At 47.5% G+C, this 21,589-nt stretch overlaps 1 protein-coding gene across 2 annotated transcripts in view; it reads left to right on the top strand.

Moving 5' to 3' along the window:
• Positions 1–4: 4 nt before the first annotated feature.
• Tsen2 (tRNA splicing endonuclease subunit 2) overlaps positions 5–21,589 on the top strand; it is a 33,692-nt gene continuing 12,107 nt past the window's right edge. Inside the window, exons 1-7 of one of the 2 annotated variants that reach the window (NM_199033.2) lie at positions 37–74; positions 3,168–3,376; positions 5,259–5,340; positions 9,337–9,373; positions 14,939–15,446; positions 16,726–16,803; positions 21,223–21,273. In NM_199033.2, the coding sequence (NP_950198.1) occupies positions 3,188–3,376; positions 5,259–5,340; positions 9,337–9,373; positions 14,939–15,446; positions 16,726–16,803; positions 21,223–21,273 (945 nt within the window). In that variant the 5' untranslated portion in view covers positions 37–74; positions 3,168–3,187. Of the gene's footprint in view, positions 75–3,167; positions 3,377–5,258; positions 5,341–9,336; positions 9,374–14,938; positions 15,447–16,725; positions 16,804–21,222; positions 21,274–21,589 lie in introns of both variants that reach the window. The other variant, XM_006506336.3, reaches the window with a different exon arrangement.

Consider the following 21,589-nt stretch of genomic DNA (forward strand, 5'->3'; position numbering starts at 1 on the left):
CGGCCGCACTGCTTGACGGCTGCAGCGCCGCCCCCCGGTTGCCGGGTAACGGTGGGCGCGCGTGGCGGCGAAAGGTAAGACTGAGTAGTCCTGTTTCTCGCGTTCTGTGTCCAGCGTGCGAGCGACTTCAGGCGGGAGCGGGGTGGGAGCTGTGGCTGTCACTCAAGCGCGCATGGGCACAGCGTCCCGAGGGCTGCGGAGCGCTTCGCTCTCGCTGACAGATGCCATCTGCCCCAGCCCCAAGCTGGTCTGCCTTGGCCCTCAGCCCTGCACCTCGGCCCAGGAGCTGTGCAGTGGGGGACACAGATGAAAGTGTGTTTGCAAATGATGAGGAGCCCACGAGGGGCTGAGGATGGGACTCGGTTGGCAGCCTGTTGTCTACTCCTAGCACCGCATCCAACCAAGCTGCTGCCCGCCTGTAATCCCAACTTCCAGAGATGGAAGCGAGAGCATCAAGCTGGTTTTAAGTTTCCTCAGCTACATATCACGTTTGGAGCCAGCCTGGGCTACGTGTGGCCTCATCTCAAAATAATAAATAAATAAATAAATAAATAAATAAATAAATAAATAAAATACATGCTAAGAGACCATGAGTAAGTTTGCCATAAGAGAGGCTTCTTTGACCCCTGATCCAAGAGTGTTGGAAAGTGATATGGACCCACCTTTTACTGTATGCTTTGTGCTTGGATTGACGGTAGAAGCATATAGAGCGGGGTTGGGCTGACCATTGGGTGTCATGGTTCGTGCTTTTAGCTGTAGTACATGGGAGGCTGGGGCAGAAAGATCATAGTTTAAAGCTAGCCAAAGCTGCATAACAAGGCCACGTGTCAGCAAAACCGAAATTTTTAAATGAATATTAGGCTAGCAGATTAAGAGAAGAATGAAGGACAGGCCTTGCTTTTGATGGACAGAAATATGCTTTGTGGTGCTCTGGTGACAGGCATGAGCAGGTTTCTCCTTAACAGTCTTTGCAGATACATTCACACACACACACACACACACACACACACACACACACACACGCTGCAAGCCATTCTTCTCACTTGTACAATGGGAATAAGAATGTGGCTGGGCAGCCGGGCGATAGTGGTGCACGCCTTTAATCCCAGCACTTGGGAGGCAGAGGCAGGCGGATTTCTGAGTTTGAGGCCAGCCTGGTCTACAGAGTGAGTTCCAGGACAGCCAGGGCTACACAGAAAAACCCTGTCTCGAAAAAACAAAAAAGCAAACAAACAAAAAAAAGAATGTGGCTGGGCTGGGACTGTGGCTCCTTTGATAGAGAGTTTTCTTTGAATGATCCAGGCCCTGAGTTCAATTCCCAGCACTAGGAAAAGAAGCAACTAAAAGCCTTTATATCCAGTCCTCCAGACCACCGTCCTGGTCTGGTCTACCCTATACATATGTACCTGGCTGTATGTATCTGCTTTATGACATGTAACGTTCGAGTACTTTGTTCCCCAGGGAGCCAGAAGAGGCTTTCTGATCCCCTGCAGCTAGAGTTGCAGGTGGGCATAAGCCACCATGTGCATGCTGGGAATTGAACCTGGGTCTTTCTTCTGGATGAGTACCTACCAAGCCTCTCTCCATCCCCGTGCGTGGTTATCTTTGACACGCACTTGTCCATTGTTCTAACTTCCTTGGTCCATCTTTCCTTCTGTCTTTATTGACATTCCTGGCTTCATGAGAAGTTTCGTGAACACCTTGGCCAGGGCTTGATGTTTCTGTTATGACCACCGCCACCACGACTGTCATTTTGCAGGTGTTTGCCTGCCTGTGTGTCTTGTCTGTGCTTATCATGCATGCAGTACCCACAGAGGCCAAAAGAGGGCATTGGATCCTTGGGACTGGAGTTACTGATGGGCATGAACTACCCTGTGGATGCGGAGGGTGGAACCTGAATCCTCTAAAAGAGCAGGCAGTGCTCCTGCCACATCGTTTCCTCTTTAATGGTCATGACACCCACCTCCTCAGTAAGCTCCCAGTTTAAGTCATGTGTAGACCTGACCCTAGACAGCTGCAGGTTCAAATCCCCCACCGGCCTGGTGAAGCGTCTGTCAGTTGGAATGTACACACTTGCATGGGCTGTGACTCAGCAATGCTCGGTGCTGGTAGCCGGCCCCAGCTCCGTGTCACATCCAACTCACTTTTGTGTGTATTCCACACTGGTTTTGTCTCCTTGGGTCAGAATAAGTAAGACCCAGAATAAAGAGGTCTTCACATCAGCTTCCTTGGATCCTTCTAGGTAAGTCTCTACCTGGTTGGTAGCTGTGTGGCATCTCACTCAGACCTAGACCACAGTAAACAGATGCAAACCTGTGTCTGAGCAGGAGCCACAGAGAGGGCCTGGGCTCTGGTTCCCACAGCCCTGATGTTAATCCAGTGATGTCATTCACAGGGCCCTTACGGGCCTCACTGACCTGAGTGTTGCCTTGACTGTAAAATGGCATTGCTGGCGCTCACTTCATAACCAGCATCATCAGAGTCTGGGTGATGCCACTCTGCCAGGCCCTGTCCTCTGTGAACCATGGCTGTGAGGAGCTGGGTTTCTACCCCTTTATAGATGAGCTAAAGCCCAGTGTCGGTGGGACTTTTACCAAAGGTTTTCCAGCTAAGATGCAGCAGCTTCCTGATGGTGGTGTGTACACTGCGGTAGCCAGCACACAGGGTAGAATACAGCACGGACAGCCTGGCTTCAGTCCCTGCACACACCCACTGGCGTTTCGTAGGACATAACTGGCCCCTAAATGACAGTGACTCTGCTATGATTCGTGGATTTCCTTCTCCCTGCCCCACACCCCCCCCCCCCCCGAGACAGGGTTTCTCTGTGTAGCCCTGGCTGTCCTGGAGCTCACTTTGTAGACCAGGCTGACCTCGAACTCAGAAATCCATCTGCCTCTGCCTCCTGAGTGCAGGGATTAAAGGTGTGCACCACCACGCCTGGCTCAAAGACAGGAATTCTTAAGGCCTTGGTGTTACCAGCTTCAGTTAAGGTGATGGCACTGGCTTCTTAGAGGTCTTAGCATCTGAGATACCCCCGTGACTGATGTCCTTATTACATGGTGTCTTCTAGTTCATTGTTTCCCCCAGAGACCAGGTCAACCTGGTTCTGATTGTGCTGGCTCTGATGGTCCGTTTTTACTGACTGGTTCCTCTCCTTTGTTCTCTAGAGACCTGTTATCCTTGAAGAATGGCAGAGGCAGTCTTCCGTGCTCCTAAGAGGAAAAGAAGAGTCTATGAGAGTTACGAGTCACCACTGCCCATCCCCTTTGGTCAGGACCAAGGTCCCAGGAAGGAATTCCGAATATTCCAGGCTGAAATGATTAGCAACAATGTGGTGGTGAGGGGCACAGAGGACATGGAGCAGCTGTATGGGAAGGTAAGCCCAGGCCGTTCTGGTTCCTTCCTGGGGACACCCCAAGCAGCCACCTCCTCTTCCAGGTTCCTCCCAGAACCAACTATAAGCAGCAGCTCTGAAACTTCAACTGTAAGCCTGAGAGCTAGACATGCCCAACCACAAACCAAAAACACAGGGTGAAGCGCTGTATAGTAAAGACAGAGAAGTAATTTACAGAAAGATAATGAGTAAAGACTTGACAGTCATCCCTACTGACTCCTGTCCCTTCCCAGAGGTCACTACACAGTGGCATGGGACCCATGAGCCAGGGCCTGTGGAAAGTTCCCCAACATCTCTGCTCTCTCTCTCTCCTTGCTGGCATTTGTTAGACAGGACAACAGATGAGACCCACTCTCCATCTCGTTTTTATTGCTAGGACACTTTAAAAGCCAGCCTGATAGAGAGATGACTCAGCAGTTAAGAGCAGTGACTGCTTTTCCAGATCTGATCCCAGCCCCAATATGGCAGCTCACAGTTATCTGTAATTCTAGTTCCAGATGATTCAATACCCTCTTCTGGCCTCTGAAGGCACCAGGCATATATGGTATACAGATAGACATACATGCAGGCAAACACCCATACACATAAATTAAATATGACTGGTCTTAAAAAGTAATTGATTTTTTTTTTACCTAAACTGATTGAGATGTAGTTTATAGCCATGATGTTCACTCCTTATAAGCATACCTTTAATTCAGTGACATTATAAATTAATGGAGCAGTGTTCTGTCATCAGAATCCAGTGTTAGGGTTTGCTAGTTTGGTTTGGTGCTGGGGTTTGCACTGAGGATCATGTGTTCCACCTCTGAACTGTACCTGCCATCCCCACTGCCATCCCCACCTATGACAGTGAATCCTGCTCCTGCTCCCAGCTCAGGACTATGACAGGCATTCTGCCTCGCTTCTACCTTCTCTAGAGAGTTTACAGTAATGTCAGGGGCCTCAGCCTCGGGGTCCCTGGGGACCTGGTGCATTAAGGCCTCATTGGGTCCTATGTGCCTACAGTTCCCTGCTGAGGCCTTTGTTTGTGACTAAGGTAAAATGAGGCTTTACACATACTGAATAAGTTTTATTCATCTTATTACTATTTGATTTTTTTTCTGTTTATTTATAATCAAAACCAGGAAGATTATGTATTTCGGGGAAAACAGCAGGAGAGAGAGGGACACTTCCTCTCCAGAGTACAGAAGAATCCAAGAATACCTATGTCTGCAGTGGGTATAGCTCTCACTCCCAGGTACACTGTGTTCCTGGGCCACATGTGAGAAAAAGCTGCCCCTGCCTGTCCTAATGCCTTCAGGGATGCCAGACACAGGCCAGGGTAATTTGTCATGAGAAAGACGAGCTGGTGCTGAAAGCTGGAGGGCTGCAGAGATGGATCCGTGGGCAGAGTACACAAGGTCCTAAGTTCAGACCCCAGCCCTATGGGAAATAGTCAACACTGATGGCATGCAGATGTGCACACGTGCACCTGCACACCCACATGTGCATACTGCACCTGCACACCCACATGTTCACACGTGCACCTGCACACCCACATGTACACACGTGCACCTGCACACCCACATGTACACACGTGCACCTGCACACCCACATGTGCACACGTGCACCTGCACACCCACATGTGCACACGTGCACCTGCACACCCAAATGTGCACACTGCACCTGCACACCCACATGTGCACACGTGCACCTGCACACCCACATGTTCACACTCGCACATGAACACCTACACACACTATACGCACTGCAGAGGTGGGGGTGTGATCACTAGGAAATCGGGGAGACGTGAGGCTGTTGAGTAGTGTACCCCACTGCAGCTGGAGCCTAACCACTGAGCAGCGCCCGTGTCTCTTCTTGAAAGGGTTACTTTGGAAAGGGGATTCTTTCCAGAAGCCGTCCAAACTTCACAATCGCCAACCCCACGCTGGCTGCCAGATGGAAAGGTAAGCCGTGTCGCTCTCATTTGGTGCTTACGAGTCCTGGGGACATGGTAAGTTCTGAAAGAGAGGCAACACTGACAATGAAGAGCAGAGCAGCTACAAGAATTTGCATCAAAACAGCTACTTGTTCTGTTTAGCTTGACTTTTTTTTTTTTTTTTTTTGACTGTCTCACTACTTAGCCCAGGCTGGCCTTGAACTCAGAGTCTCCCATCTGCCAGCAGATCAGGCAAAAGGATCTTTTCTAGTTCTTGGAAATGCGTTGCACCTTCCTTCTGGAATGGTTAGAAGCCTTTACACATATAGGGCCTTGATTCCAATCCTTTGCCCCTCAAAGACAGGAAAACTATTAATCAAGCTTTTTGTTACACTTTGCCTGGTAGGATGCTGTGTGTAGGAACTTCTCCCTGCCTGTGCTGCTGTCAAAAGGAGCTCGTTGGTTCAGAGGTAGAATTTACAATAACCATGGCATTGTTAAACCGATTTATTAACATGGGCCTGGTGGTGGGCAACTTGGTGGATAAAAGTGCTTATCACCAATCCTTATGACCTGAGTTAGATCTCCCAGATGAACTGTGTTAAGAGTTTGTATGTGTGTGAAATATACATATATTTATATATACATATATTGTTATATATTTATAGATGAAGGGGTTTGTTCATATATATATATTTATATGATTTATTAGAGTGGCTTACAGGCTGTGGTCCAGTAGTCCAACAGTGGCTGTCCGTCTCCTTATAGGAAGTCCAAGAATCCAATAGTCCTTCAGTCCACAATACTGGATGTCTTAGCTGGTCTTTAGCAACCTTGGAACCCTGAGGAAGTAGGCTCTAACGCCAGTGAAGGAATGCCACAGCAGCGGGGTAGATGAACTGGAAAGTGAGGGCAAGCAGGCAAAAAGCGAAAGCTTCCTTCTTCTGGGTCCTTTTTATGTGGGCTGCCATCAAAAGGAATGGCCCAGATTTAGAGTGGGTCTTCCTACCTCAAATGACCCAATCAAGAAAAACTTCTTACACCTGCATCCAACTACTTGCCTTTTTTTAGTTAATTTCAGATGTAGTCAAATTATCACAGACCCATATGGTGGAAAGAGAGAACTGATTTCTGAGCTGTCCTTTGACCTCCACGCGTGCGCGCGCGTGCGTGTGTGTGTGTGTGTGTGTGTGTGCACACACAAAAAAATAAATAAGTAGAATTTAAGATTTAAAAGTAAGCTGGGCTGTGGTGGTGCACACCTTTAATCCTAGCACTTGGGAGGCAGAGGCAGGTGGATTTCTGAGTTCGAGGCCAGCCTGGTCTACAAAAGGGCTCTGCAGAGAAACCCTGTCTCAAAAAAAAAAACAAAACAAAACCTTTCTTCCTCAAATTATTTGAATTGAATCAGGAATCCTATAAAAATCATTAATTCATCTAAATAGCATTAATTCATGACAGTTCATCTTGATGTTGATCTGCAGGAAATCTGCTCAATAGGGTGGGCTAATGGCCAGGGATTGTTATATTAATTGAATAATGACAGGAAAGCCATATCAGCTGCAAGAAGCGATCCTGAGATGAAGTCTCTTTGCCTTGCCATCGAGCTCACCCATCACAGAGCATGTAAAACCAGTGGGCTACCTCCAGGAAGGCTGCCTGCTAGCCTTGGCCTTAGAAATGCAGAAAGCAGGATGGGGTTGTGGCTTCACTGTGATGATATTAAATGAGAGCATAAAGCTGTGAGCTGTGGGTAAACCAAAATGGAAGCCTAAGAAAGATGCATTTTGGGGGCTAAAGAGATGGCTCAGCCTTTGGGAGTACTGGCTACTCTTGCATAGGACCCAGGTTCAGTTCTTAGCACCCACATGGCAGCTCACAGCCATCCATTACATCCCTGGGGAGCCAATTCCTTTTTCTGACCTCCGCATGCATGTGGTGCACAGACATATATGCAGGCAAAGCACTGAAACACATTTTTTTTTTAATGTTTCTTTTTTAAAAGGCAATCCATGGTGTTTTTGAAGATGAAAGGATTTGAGGAGGTAGATTTAGGCCTGACTTAAAAATTACACAAGTGTACACGGATGGAAGCCATGTTACCTCTTGATGTTACAGATTTTGTGTTTTTGTGTACCAGTTAAAAAGAAAGAATAAAGCCAAACTTGGTTGTGCAGTTCTGATATCCTACTATTTAGGAGGCCGAGAGGAAGCTTGTGAACTCAAGGCAGCCTGGGCTAGCTGCAAATGGACATCAATCAATCAATCAATACTGAAAGTAAAAACCAGGCATGATGAAGAACACTGAAATCGTAGCAGTGTAGATTAGAAGTACTGAAATAGGAAGATTGCTGTGAGTTTGGGGCTAGCCTACTACATAGCCAGACCCTGTCTTAAAAAGGAAGAAAAAAAAAAAAGAATGTTGTAGGATTTGTCTAGTATGTGGCCAGCCTGGGTTCTGACCCAGCACACAGCAAGAGCTATGGGTGGGGCCCAAAAGGGGGGTCAGGCTTTGCAGATCTGCCTTAGAGGCTCACCAATGATAAAGTGTAAGTATTTCAAAGTAATCCTTCTTTTGTAGAAATACTGCATCCAACTGGAATGATGGCTCAGCCATTAAGAGCACTTACTGGGTTTGCCCAAGACTTGAGTTTGGCTCCCCAATCACAACCCTCTGAACTCCAGTACACACATACACACACTTACCCACACATGCATGCACACATACATACACGTGCATGCTCATACACTCACAGAGATAAACACCCGTACACTCTCTCACACACATACACACACACACACACACACACAAATAAAACTTTAAAGTCCTAAAGATAGTCACAGCAATGCACACCTTTAATTCCAGCACTCTAGAGGCAGAGGCAGGCAGAAGTCTGTGAGTTCAAGGCTAGCCTGATCTATATAGCAAGTTCCAGGCCAGTCAGGGCTACATAATGTGACCCTGTCTCAAGATAAATAAATATTTTTTAATCAATTGGCTAGGTCTATCCAGTTGGTTATATAACGACCCTGGCAGTAGCTGTCTTGAGGAATAGTCACCTACTATTTAGCCTTCAAGAGAGAGACTTGTCCATTGTCTCCTGTCACAATGCCTCTGCTTTATAAACCACCCCAGAATCCATCTCAGCAGACTCGTTGCCTCCTCCTAGGCATCAAACTGAGGAGCCTTGAGTCAAACCTCCTTAGCGTGCAGGTGAGGCTTGTCTCAGTCAGTGTTCTGTTCATGGGAAGAGTTGGGGCTGGCTTACAGGTTCAGAGGTTCAATCCATTATCATCATGGTAGGACGCATGTTGCAGGCAGACATGGTGCTGGAGGGACAGCTGAGAGTTCTACATGCAGATCCACAGACAGCAGGAAGACAGAAAGAGACTGGGCTTTTTGAAACCTCAAAGCCTGTCCCCAGTGTCACACTTCCTCCAACAAGGCCACACCTACTAATCCTTTCAAATAGTGCCACTCCTTAGTGACCAAGTAAGTGTTCCAATAGGAGCTTGTGGGGTGGGGGGCATTCTTATTCAAACCACCACAAGGCTGAATTTGGGAGAGGAGACAATTTATCCTAAAGGCAGAATGAAGAGCAGGAGTAAAAGCTAGACCATTGAGTGACTTGGAAAACACTTTAGAAGAAAGGCCTTATCCTACTTGACACCCAGAGGTAGAGCTGAAGCCCCCAACTCCGTACCCTAAACCATACCACCATCAAGGGTCTCTCCAGCCACAGAGGGGAAATGAAAGCTAAGCTTACACACAGGCCCCAAGCATCCCACTTATGAACTGACCTCTTGCATATCTGTGCTTCTGAGCTGGGGCTAAGGCTCTGAGGATCCACCTGAGCCAGCAAGAGGTTGTGGTTGCACGGAAGGACAGTGGTCAGAAGCTGGCTGTGGCCAGTAGACAGTTAGCTGTGTGATCTTGAAATTATCTGTCTTTTTAGGGTTTTAGTGGGTTTTGTTCCCTCTAAGGAAGTCTGTCTGGAACTAATAGAACGTCTTTCTGTTCCAGGTGTGCAGACAGACATGCCTATAATCACCTCAGAGAAGTAAGTGAGGGCTGCCTGGGCTTCGGTGTGGCTGCGTCTTCTTGAATCTGGTGTTAGGTGGTCTGCGATGGCAACACCCTGTGCCTTTGTTTTCTCCTGGGAGTAGATAATGCTTGGAAACTGAGACTGGACTTGATGTGGCTCAAATCCCGTCTGCATGCATTGCTTGTTCAGTCACCCTCCCAAAACACCAACTGCTGTCATATCTAGAATGTGTTATAAAGTCCTGAGACTTGGTGTTCTAAGCAGGTCTCCCAGCCTTGCTTGCTCTACACTAGAGTCAAGGGGTCTCACAGAAGTCCCTGTCAACTCTTCTTAGGCATCCTGGAAGCATTCCTCCAACTTTACAGTCACCTGCATGGTTCCTAACTGATCTCAACATGTCACTCCCAGAATTTCTTCCCCTACAATCCCATGTACAGCCCCAGATACTGAGACCACGGCCTCCTCTGTGCCATCTCTCACAGGCTTAGGTTCAGAGTCAGTTCCAGGATATCAAGGCCAGACTTCGAATCTCTCTGTAGCATGGGATTTAGCGGTTGATAAGACTAGGACTAAGTGGTGGCTCATGCCTGTAATATCAGAACTGAGACAGTAGGATTGCTGTAAGTACAAAGCCAGTGTGATCTACATAGTGAGTTCCAGTCTAGCCTGGGCTAAAGAGTAGTCCTTTCTTGAGGCTATCTTGTCTTGCATGATGAACAACCATGACCAAAGCAACTTGAGGACGAAAGGGTTTAATTCTGTTAGTGCTTCTACACCACAGTTTATCATCAAAGGAGGTCAGGGTAGGCACTCAAACGTAGCAAGAACCTGGAGGCAGGAGCTGATGCAGGGGCCATAGAGGGGTGCTGCTTCCTGCCTTGCTCCTCATGGCTCACTCAGCCTGCCCTCTTACAGCACCTAGGACCACCAGCCCAAGGCTGGCACCACCCACAATAGGCTGGGTCCTCTCGCATCCATCACTAATTAAGAAAATGCCCTACAGGTTTGCCTCTAGCCTGATCTTATAGAGGCATCTTAATTGAGATCCCCTGCTCTTACACGACTTGTAGCCTGTGTCAAGCTGACACAAAACTAGCCAGCACACCCCTTTCTCATAAAACAAAACAAGCATCTATTCATCCCAGACTTCATTGTTTGTATGCTCTAGTTCAGATCCCAGCCCCTCTGTAGAGCCTTATTATGCCAAGTCCACAGTGATGTTCCCACCTTTCTAGCCCACGATGGCAGGCAGACTCATAGCTGTGCCCTGCTGGCAAGCAGAGTATCAGGGAGGCATGTTCCCAGGATATGCTTGGAGTAGGTCTTACTTAGAACCTGGCAGAATCCCATCCCTGGAAGGCCAAGTGCTCAGGTCACTGTACTCAAAGCTAGGATTTAGAGACAAGATAGAGGCAGTGAGGAGCCTCTTGATCAGGCTGCACCTGTCTAAAGATGTGAGTCCCAAGACAGCTCCCTGAAGAGCATAACTCGTTAGCACTGCAGTGTCTGAAATGAATCTTCAGCTCTAGAAACTGAACATCCAGAATGCAGTTATCAGCAAGGCTACCTCCCTCTAGAGGGCACAGGAGGACATTTCCTGCAAATCTCAGCTTCTGGTAGTGCCTGCAGCCCTCGGTGTTCTTGGCCAGTCCCTGACGTATACCAGTGAGGATGACCTCATCTTAAATTGAAACAATACACTACTGGAGTAGCTTTCCCATGAGTAAGTGGGTTCATCTCCAGAGTGAGAGGAATCCACACATGAGAACAATAAAGCAGCTATTTATGCCAGTGATGCTGGCTATGTTGTGCAAGAGACGCTGTGCACGTGACAGCCTTCTCTCTTGTCTCCTAAGTCCTTACCCCATACCCATGAAGACTTCCTGTCTTCTTGATATCCATGTTCTGCAAGTAAGGAACTGAACCATGGAAGTTAAGTTCTTCACTTGAAGTTAGAATGGGCCTTCAGGGGCTGGCTCCAGGATGACCCAGATACTAAATGGACATGGGCCCATCAGATAGAAGAAGGGATCTGGGAGAGGCATGTACAGGGCCTGGGAGCCTGAGAGGTGTACATTTGCTTCCAGTCCTACCTGCTGCCTCTTCCCTCTGCCTTTCCCCTTTGCTCTCTGGCACCGGCTCTTCGCTTCAACACTCTTCCAGGACTTGACTTTTTAAGGAGTTTCCAGGCAGCAGGAGGCCACCACTCTGGGCCCCACACACTACAGTCTTAGGCTATTTGCCATCTACCTCTTATATTTCCAATTACTTGGGATTTCTCCCTCACAGTCGCATGGCCACTCTTGTTGAAGTATTAGGTCATCTGAGAGATGATGAGGCAGGAGGGCAGTGGCTGTGACATGTGACAGAAGAGTGGAGGGGCAGAGGTGCCAGTGGCTCAGCCCAGACTCAGAAGAGTCAGGTCCAGAGCCATGTGTAGTTTTTAATGCAATGTGTACTGAGACAATGGAGTTGTGTTTTACACTATCCCAGAGGGCCTCACAGTAAGAGAGCAGACGAGTAACTTCCTGGGCACATCTGTGCTTCACACTTCACACACCTCCTCTTCGTCCATCCTCTCCACATGAGGTGGCACATGTTAGGTGAGACTCTGAGTCTGAGAAGTGATGGTCACACAGCAAGTATGACATTGTGTGTAGCAGGGATCTGAGTTCACCGTCTGTCCTGCCCAGGGCACTTGTGTGCTTGCCCTGGATCAGCACAAAGGAGGCGGGTGGCTGAATCTTCAATTAAGTGGCTCTTTCAATTTGTTTTTGCTTTTAGGGTTTTTACTAGGCTTTTTGTTTGTTTGTTTGTTTGTTTGTTTGTTTTGTGTTGTTGTTGGTGGTGGTGGTGGTTTTTTGTTTTTGTTTTGCTATACTTTTACTTTTTTTGTTTTTTGTATGCCAGAGATCTTACCATATAGCTGTCCTAAAACATGCAATCATCCTGCCTTTATCCCTGTAGGTTCGAGAAGAACATACTTGCACCACTGTGGCTAAGTCACATTTTCAAGTCAGGGATTCTGATGTATCTTATAGATCCCTTCTTCTACAGTAAGGTACATCGACACAAGAGGTTCAAATAGCAGATGTCCAGAGGATGGAGAAGTGGCTATTAGCTCTCACTGATCTTGCAGAGGACCCAGGACCAGTTCCCAGCACCCACACAGTGACTCACAACAACCTGCATCAGGGGAGTCCAGCTCCCTCTTTCAGCCTCCAAGAGCACCACGTGCATATGCTGCACATACAACAAACCCACACACATAGTCAGAAAAAAATCAAATGAACAGGTTCAAAGAGCCACAAAACCTCTAGAGTCTATGCTGCAGTTGCTAGCACAAGAAAACTTTCTAGCTCTTTCTGGCTTTTCAACTGTGTGTACTGGTTGCCAGGCCACCATGTTCCTTGATGATAAGAAGCTGTATGTAACAAGATCTCTGTGAGCCAGGAGGACTAGCATTCCCAATTTTGTGGGAGATGAAATGGAAGCAGAAGCTACACAGTGGTGAATGACAAAGTCGGACTAAACCCCAGACATGTGCAATACCAGATTAACCACACCTTTTATACTACAGGTTTCAGAGCAGCCTTGCCGTGTTTCAGTCCTTTAGTGTGGGAGGGGGCACTTTTTGAGACAGGGTTTCTCTGTGTCACCCTGGCTGTCCTGGAACTCACTCTGTAGACCAGGCTGGCCTTGAACTCAGAGATCCGCCTGCCTCTGCTTCCAGAGTGTTGGGATCAAAGGCGTGCGCCACCACCTCCCAGCTATGTTTCAGTCTTTGAAACATAGTCCCAGCTACAGATTCAGCCAGGCCTCGTAGCACAGGCCTATAATACCAGCTACTCAAGAAACTGAAGCAAAAGAATTGGCAAGTTCAAGTCTTGGCTGGATAAATGAGACCCTATCTCAAAAAAGAAAAAAAAAAAAAAAAAAAAAAGAGCAGGGTAAGGCACAGTGGACAGTAGTAGGGCCCTTGCTCTTGCTTGCTGAATGGTAATATATGAATGAGTCAGCGATTCGGTTCCCAGTATACAGGGATGTGTGTTCATCTGTGTATAGGAAAACCAATGTGAACAGCTTGGAATTCCAATAAGCCAAAGTGAAGCAGACAACAGCTTTCTAGGTACAAAGGACAGTTTGCCTGCTGGACAGTGTGTGCACCCTGATATATATCTGGGTATCGAGCACACAGGTGAAATAAGAAGAGGAATGAAATGACTTGTATCTTCAGTTGTATCTTCAGGATGGGCAGAACCACTGGTGTTTGCCACTAAGATCAGCCTTCTGCTGATCTTTGGTTGGTAACATGTTCTTATGTCACAGGGACATATCCCAGCAATCCTGACACGGCCCTGTTGTCCTCACCATAGCCTTTGTACCTTGGCAAATGCTCAACTCTTTGAGGATAGAAATTTAATGTGTTACTACACTCTGAGGATTATTATAGGGAACTATTTTCAAATGTTTGGACATATATGTGTGTGTGGTGGTAATCTTGGGTGTCAGTTGAAGATTGGTCTACACAGCCATTCTTCTCAACTGCTAACTGATGAAGGAAATCCCTAGAGCACTGTGGATGGTACCATCTCTAGGCAGGTGGTTCTGGGCTGTATAAGAAAGCTAACTGATGCCGGGGCATAGTGGCGCACGCCTTTAATCCCAGCACTTGGGAGGCAGAGGCAGGCAGATTTCTGAGTTATAGGCCAGCCTGGTCTACAGAGTGAGTTCCAGGACAACCAGGGCTACACAGAGAAAACCTGTCTCGAAAAAAACCAAAACAAGAAAGAAAGAAAGAAAGAAAGAAAGAAAGAAAGAAAGAAAGAAAGAAAGAAAGAAAGGAAAAGAAAGCAAGCAAGAAAGAAAGCAAGAAAGAAAGCAAGCAAGCTAACTGATTGTGAGCTAGAGAGTGAGCTAGAAGCAAAGTTCCTCCAAGGTCTTTGCTTGTGTTCCTGCCTCTGGGTCCTGTCTGGAGCGCCTGCCCTGGCTTCCCTTCATGGTGCCTGTAAGCTCTAAGGTGAACTAGACCCTTTCCCCACCAGTTGCTTTTGGTCAGAGTGTTTCATCACAACAGATGATTTGCCTTACAAGTTGTTGAACAGTGTATAAGGCAAATCAATTCTTCCCATATCAGTGATGTTCCTGGGTACTGTGAAAAGTATCTATTGAAATTCACTTTCCAGTGCTAAAGAAAGGGTCTTATATCATGACTGGAGTATCTGTCAGAAACAGTGTGATAACCAAGATTAAAAATAAGACAAAATGGACCCCAGTAAAAGGCAGCATTTTTCTCTGCCTTATTTACCAGCATCTCTTGGTTTTAAATAGCATAGATTGTCACACTTTGTTAAAGGGAGGTTAACTTTGTCAAAATAAGCAAATAATGTTAAAGGGTCGATGATGCTTGCTTGTCGCTGGACAGTTAGATGCAGGGGAATGAGGGCGGCAAGCTCGGCCTGCAGTCCACCCTTGAGAAGAACTCGGCATATTGGTGGGCCACCTTGAAGGCTTTCTGGGTTACTTTGTTGTCACGGGGTTGAGACTTGAGTGTGTTATTGACGTTGTTTCTGTTGGCAGGTATCAGCATCGGGTGGAATGGGCCAGGGACTTCCTGCGTAGGCAGGGCCACGATGAGAGCACTGTGCAGAAGATCCTTACAGACTACACAGAGCCACTGGAGCTTCCTTGCAGAGAGGAGAAAGAAGAGACCCCACAGCACGAGCCACTGAGCTCCAAGGCCGACTCCTCCCTGGAAGGCAGAGTGGAAAAGGATGAACTCCCCGTGACCCCTGGAGGTGCTGGACAGTCAGATGACCTACCCGGTCTCGGCACACACTCAGACTGCCTGCAGGAGGGGCCTGGCCATGCCACACTCGCTGCGGCTAGTCCATCTAGCCATAATGGGCATGTGGCAGAGGACCCCGAGGTTCTCCCCCAGGAAACCCTCGTTCCACAGGGTGGCCTTTGGCCTGAAGCCAGCAGCCAGGCCGCAGGAGAGAAAAGGGCTGCTCACGAGTATGTGCTCATAGAGGAAGAGCTGTGTGGTGCCCAGGAGGAGGAGGCGGCGGCGGCATCAGACGAGAAGGTACATAGATCAAAGTGCCCTGCTCCCCACATCTGGGCTTCAGTTACAGTCAGCGACAGTCTGAGAGCATTGCTGTTGGTTGTGGCTTTTAAAAGAGAGCCCACATTCCTTATTGCTCTCATTGCAGTGTTAGGACCCCTCTCCTGTACTCGTCACTGCTGCTAATCTCTCACTAGTGCAGACTTTACCATGACTGGGTGTGGATAGGAAAACTGTACCCCTGGGGTCAGTGCCACCCACAGTCGCAGGCATCTTCTGGGACTCTTGGGCATGTCCCCTGGAGATAAGAAGACTGTCAGTCACATCTCCTGCTGGCCAGTGAGAGGTGTCAGCCCTCCCAGATGTCCTTCACTTGCCCCTGGGCAGGCCTGTTGTCCACACTGGGCCTGTGTGGTGTTTCTGAGGCCAGCGCTGAAGCACAGCCCCAGTTGCACAGCAGTTGTAAGGCCTGTTTCCGCTAAGATTCAACCTTTTTTTTTTTTAAATAAATAAGTTAAAGCAAGACCAGTGGGGGCGGGGGGAAAAAAAAAGCAAGACCAGTAATTCTCTGTACATTGTATGGGAGAGGAAAAAACTCATGATAAGTGCCTGATCTCAGGCATGACTGAAGTTTTGACACCTTAGTTCAGGCACACAGCTTGTAAGTGAAAAACACTAAGTTCAACGGTGGAGTTGTCCCATCTGCAGAGAAAATCCACAAGATGGTGTTAGCAGCAGAAGAACAAGAGCATCCATTCCATGTAGGGTTTCTTAAGTATTTATTTGTTTTATGTATATGAGCACACTGTCACTATCTTATGTCACACCAGAAGAGGGCATCAGACCCCATTACAAATGGTTGTGAGCCACCATATGGTTAATGGTTGTGAGCCACCATGTGGCTGCTGGGAATTGAACTCAGGAACTCTGGAAGAACAATCAGTGCTCTTAACCACTGAGCCATCTCTCCAGCACCCACATAGGTTATTTAAAAAAAAAAAAAAAATTTTAACAGATTTTATCTAACGGCGTGAAAAACCCAGTAGAATAACCTGACAATATTCTGAAACCTTGATGAGAAAAGAAAGTCTCAAGTTGGGTGTGGCAGTACATACCAAATCCCACCACAGCTGAGGCAGCCTGGACTACCCTGGCCTATGTAGCCCATTGAGTTTATCAAGAAAATGCTCATTTGGGAATTAAGTCTCATGATAGGAGTGTCTCAGGTGGCTGATTTATTCGTAGTCTCATTCATTTTCTCTCTCTCTCTCTCTCTCTCTCTCTCTCTCTCTCTCTCTAGTTGCTGAAAAGGAAGAAACTTGTGTGCAGAAGAAATCCATACAGGATCTTTGAGTATCTGCAGCTCAGCCTAGAAGAGGTATGTGTGCATCTTGCTCTCAGCCCTGGGTAAGTCCAACCCTGTGCACTGTGCACCTGACCCCACCTTGCAGACAGTTCTGTATAGAATGCTAAATGGTGTCATCACCTACTAGGATGTTCATCCTCACTCAGCCTGTTTCACCATTTGAGAGTGTGTTGGAGCTCACTAAAATGGTGTTTGAGAGCTCTGGGTTCAAATCCTCATCGAGGAAACAAAAGGAATTTTGAGCATTTAAGAGGTTTATCTGAGCCCTTCTCCCCTCTTCCTCCTCCCCTTCTTCTTTCTCTTTCTCTTCCTCCTTTTCTTCCTCCTCCTCTTGCTCCTCTTCTTCCTCCTCCTCTTCCTTTTCCTTCTTTTCTTCCAAGAGAGGTTCTTATTACTGGGATACCAGGCTAGCCTGAATTTCACAGCCCCTGCCTCAGGTGTGCTTGGATTTGGTGTGTACTACCACAACCAAACTGAGTCCTTTTCTCAGCAAGGTTTCAAAATATTGTCAAGTTTTCTGCTGTTTGTGTTTGTTTGTTTGTTTGTTTGTTTGTTTGTTTGTTTGTTTTGAGGCAGGGTATCTCAGGGTAGCTCTGGCTACCCAAAAACTCACTATATAGACAGCTGGCCACAAATGTACTGAGAGCCTCCTGACAGCATCCTGGGTGCTGGGATTCAAGGTGTGCAGCACCATGCTCAGCTAATTTTTGTCAGCTTTTTTTAAAAAATTATCTTTATTAAGATGTAATTAGCACACCAGTTCATTCATTTGAAGTGTGTAACTCAGGCTGTGTTGAAGGTCATTGGCAGATTACCTGCCTGATATTCACAAAGTTCTGAGTCAATCCCCAGTACTGCGAAACAATAAAAAAGTTAATAGAAAAATACACAGTCCACCTTGTGTGGCCACACGTAGCTGTGAACACTACCGGGAGACTGAAGAAAAGTGATCATTTGAGCCCAGCAATTCAAAGCCAGCTAGAACAGCACAGCCAGACTCTTTCCAGGATACAAAGAAGGAAGCAAGGAAGGAAGGAAGGAAGGAAGGAAGGAAGGAAGGAAGGAAGGAAGGAAAAAACTCAAGTTTTTTTTAAATTGCAGAGCCTACTGTTTTTTCATGTGCTGTGTGACTCTGATCACGCCCTGACTGCAGAGGGAGGGAGTATGTTCCAGGCATTTCCTCTGCAGAATCAGTTAGCATGTTCCACTCACTGCATGACTGCGTTCTAAGTAAACTCTACAAACGTTGTGGGTCTTTCAAAACCCTGTCTCAAAAAAAAACAAAAACAAAAACCAAGGGGACTGGAGAAGTGGCTAAGTGGTTAAGAGCACTGACTGCTCGTCCAGAGGTCCTGAGTTCAATTTCCAGCAACCACATGGTGGCTCACAACCATCTGTAAGGGGATCTGATGCCCTCTTCTGGTGTGTCCAGACAGCTACAGTGTACTCCTATATAATTAATACATACATACATACATACATACATACATACATACATACATAACAAAAACAAAGCAGGGAGAAAATACTTTCCTCATCAACATAGCACATGAGAGGTGGCATCCTTTGGTTTTCTGATGGGTGACCTGCCAGGATATTTCCCTCAGAGGGTTATAGTGAAGACCCCATGAGGTGTGACATGTGTCATGTGCCTCTTGAGGAAGCAGGTAACTACATGCGAATCTCTAACCAAGGATGCTGCCATTCCTGGGTGGACATGGCCCCAGTTTTAGTCTCGATTCTCTCTGTTGTCCTGATGTACAGAACGGCAGGTACGTTTGTTTGTTTGTTTGTTCTTTCCTCTAAATTTAAAATGAGCTCCACCAGAATTTGGTTTGATCATGGCTTGTTGAAGGATGGGGGTGCTAAGGGAACTCTTAAGAAAAAAAAGAAGTTTTTCAAATGTGCTCCCTTCTGCTTATTCAGTATAACATTTCTCTTTGAGTTCATGGTCAGTATCAGACATGGCAAGAGCTTAACAAATAGCACATGCACACTTCTCTCCTGGCAGAGTTCCTGACTGACTCTACAGTGCCTAGTCAGCAGTGCCTTAAATCTCTCCCTATAGCAAGATGCCCTCTCTCTAAATTGCTGATACCCATCATAAATTAAGAAGAATTCACAGTGACTTTACCCTTTCCTCTGTTGGACAATAACAGCCGTCACTCAAATGTGCTGATATTGTGCCTTCCCACAGCTGGCTTCTTGCGAATCTGTTCTTGAACCATGCCATGGCAGATGCCACACTGTAATTCTGTGCCCTCCTTTAGGAAGCCATGTGATCACAGAGCCAGGCTGATCCATAGCTTTAGAGAGTTCTGTCTTCAAAATATGGTTTTCCAGTGTGGTAGACCCTAACCTAAATACGCTGTCCCCAAAAGGGAATGCTTGCTGGTGAAGCCAGCTTCACAGACCTCCCTCCTCTGCCTCCTGAGGACTTGATTCCAAATAAAGTACCTCAGTGAGGTTGGAGAGGTAACAGTTAAGAGCACTGACTCTAACCTCAAAAGGACCAAAGCTCTGATCCCAGCACCCACACAGTGACTCAGAGCCATCTGTTACTCCAGTTCCAGGGGATCTGATGCCCTCTTTGGGCCTCCTTAGATCTGTGGCACACGCGTGGTACACATACATACATGTAGGCAAAACACCCATACATTAAGATAAAAATTTTAAATACAAATAATTTAAACCACCTCAATGAAGGCTTGAACTCAGGTCTGCTAGACCTCATTCCATGCTCCCCTGAAGCAGGTTCCCTTTCTGTCTTGTACTATTCTGAACCAAGAGATGCAAATGTGTCAAAATGTAGGGAACTAGCCGGGCGTGGTGGCACACGCCTTTAATCCCAGCACTCGGGAGGCAGAGGCAGGCAGATTTCTGAGTTTGAGGCCAGCCTGGTGTACAAAGCAAGTTCCAAGACAGCCAGGGCTATATAGAGAAACCCTGTCTCGAAAAACAAACAAACAAGCAAAAAAAAAAAAAAAAAAAAATGTAGGGAACTTGTCCACCTAAGGGCAGCTTTATCTTTCCTACAGTATTTCAGTCACCCTGGGCCACCCATAAACTGCAGTATTCAGTGTTAGAAAATGGTGGTGGCAAGAATGAGGCCAAAGTAAGTTCATTGGAGGTTTGGTGGGGCTTTGGGCAGCACTGAGAGAAGTGTGACCTCTCTGGGGACATCTAAGCTCCTGGAGAAGCAAGCTGAGGCAGGTGCAAAAGCCCCCAGTGGACCTAGGTGCCTGGGTCTCAGCCAAGGCAGGGGTTGGGGTTCCTTTCATTCTCTCAGCACAAGCATTGAGCCCTCACAAAGGGAGCTGGCCTGTCTCATGGGCGGAGGCAACAGTGTTGGTGTCTGCTCTGCCTTAGAGGACAGGAACTGAAGGTGTTTCCAGACAAAAGCAAGTGCTCTGGAGCAGAGAGGCAAAAGAGTTGCTTGAGCCTGTGGTGAGGAAAGAGCCATTAACACAGCACCGAGCAGGGGTGGAGGGGCTGGTCATATTCCAGGAGCAGGTCTGGGCCACCACACCCTGCTCCAAACTGTGTGTTTATGAAAAGTAACTTTTCTAAATCAAGACTGAGGAAGATTTGTCCTGTTTTGGTCCTGTTTTGCAGATCACAGTGGGGTCTGGCTATGATGGGGTCTGCTGTGATCTCACCACAGGCTTTGGGCTATCTTTTCCTCTGCCTGTGCCTCCCCCCCCGCCCTGACCCCAGACACACACTTAGCAGGAGCTCGAGTGAGGCAGATAGTTTTGAGTTTGGCACCCAGGACTCCCAGACAGCTTGGAGAACCGCAACTCTGGAGAGCATCAGTGGCTCTGGGAAGTTCCAAGGAAGCCACTGGGGTGCTAGGCCCTGCACCTCTCCTCTCATCCCTGGACACTTCTGCACCCTTCAGCTTTCTGGCCCCTTGTTGCCATGTGTGCACAGCCTTGGGACAGGAGGAGACAGAGAAGAAGGAAACCAAGTCCTGTTTCTACTCAAGGACCCTCCTGCCCTGCACCTGGAAGCAGGGGCCATTTGTGATTCGTTGTGGGTAGCATATCTCATGCCTTTTAAAATACTTGGACATGAGAAAAGTCAGGTTGGGATGTAGCTTAGCAGGGTAGTTCAGGCATGCAGGAGGCGCTCCTTCCGTGGCCAGCACTACAGTCAATAAAATACAGAGTAACCCAGTGTCGTCTTTCAGTACTGCCCACCACCCTGTCCCCTGGGTGCCTCAGGATCATAGATCTGTCTGCCCTGGATGGAAGCCACAACATGAGGCTGTTGGGATAGATGGGGGTGTGGAGGCATGTTGGCTTTATCTCCTTTGGGTGATGTGGGGTGAGCCAAGGGTGAGCTAGGCAGTCGTTCCCCTACTAAGCCCCACACCCACACTAGGAGAGCAACAGTGTTTCTAATGAAAACTCCCCTGCTTTGTTGCAGGCTTTCTTCCTGGCATACGCCCTGGGATGCCTAAGTATTTACTATGAGAAGGTAAGTTTTTGTGTACACACAATCAGGTCGTTCCCCAGTTGACATAGGTAGAGCCCCTTCCTATAGAGTTAAAGCCAATGTGTCAACTTTGATTGAAAAAAAGATTTGCCCTTTTCCCTGTAAGGCTCAAACTAAGGAACCTCAGCTGGAGTGGTTCAGGCAGGAGCAGGGTGACCCTTTTAGCTGGTGTCTCTCTCAGAGGCTGAGGAACCTGTTATGTAAGAAGGAAACCTGTATCACCATGGTACTAGCATCACCAACAAAACCCAAAGTTCCAGGCTAGGTGCCGCCCAGGAGCACAGTGCCTGCTCTGCAT

Source organism: Mus musculus, chromosome 6, assembly GCF_000001635.26.
Source record: "Mus musculus strain C57BL/6J chromosome 6, GRCm38.p6 C57BL/6J".
NCBI classification, from domain to species: domain Eukaryota; kingdom Metazoa; phylum Chordata; class Mammalia; order Rodentia; family Muridae; genus Mus; species Mus musculus.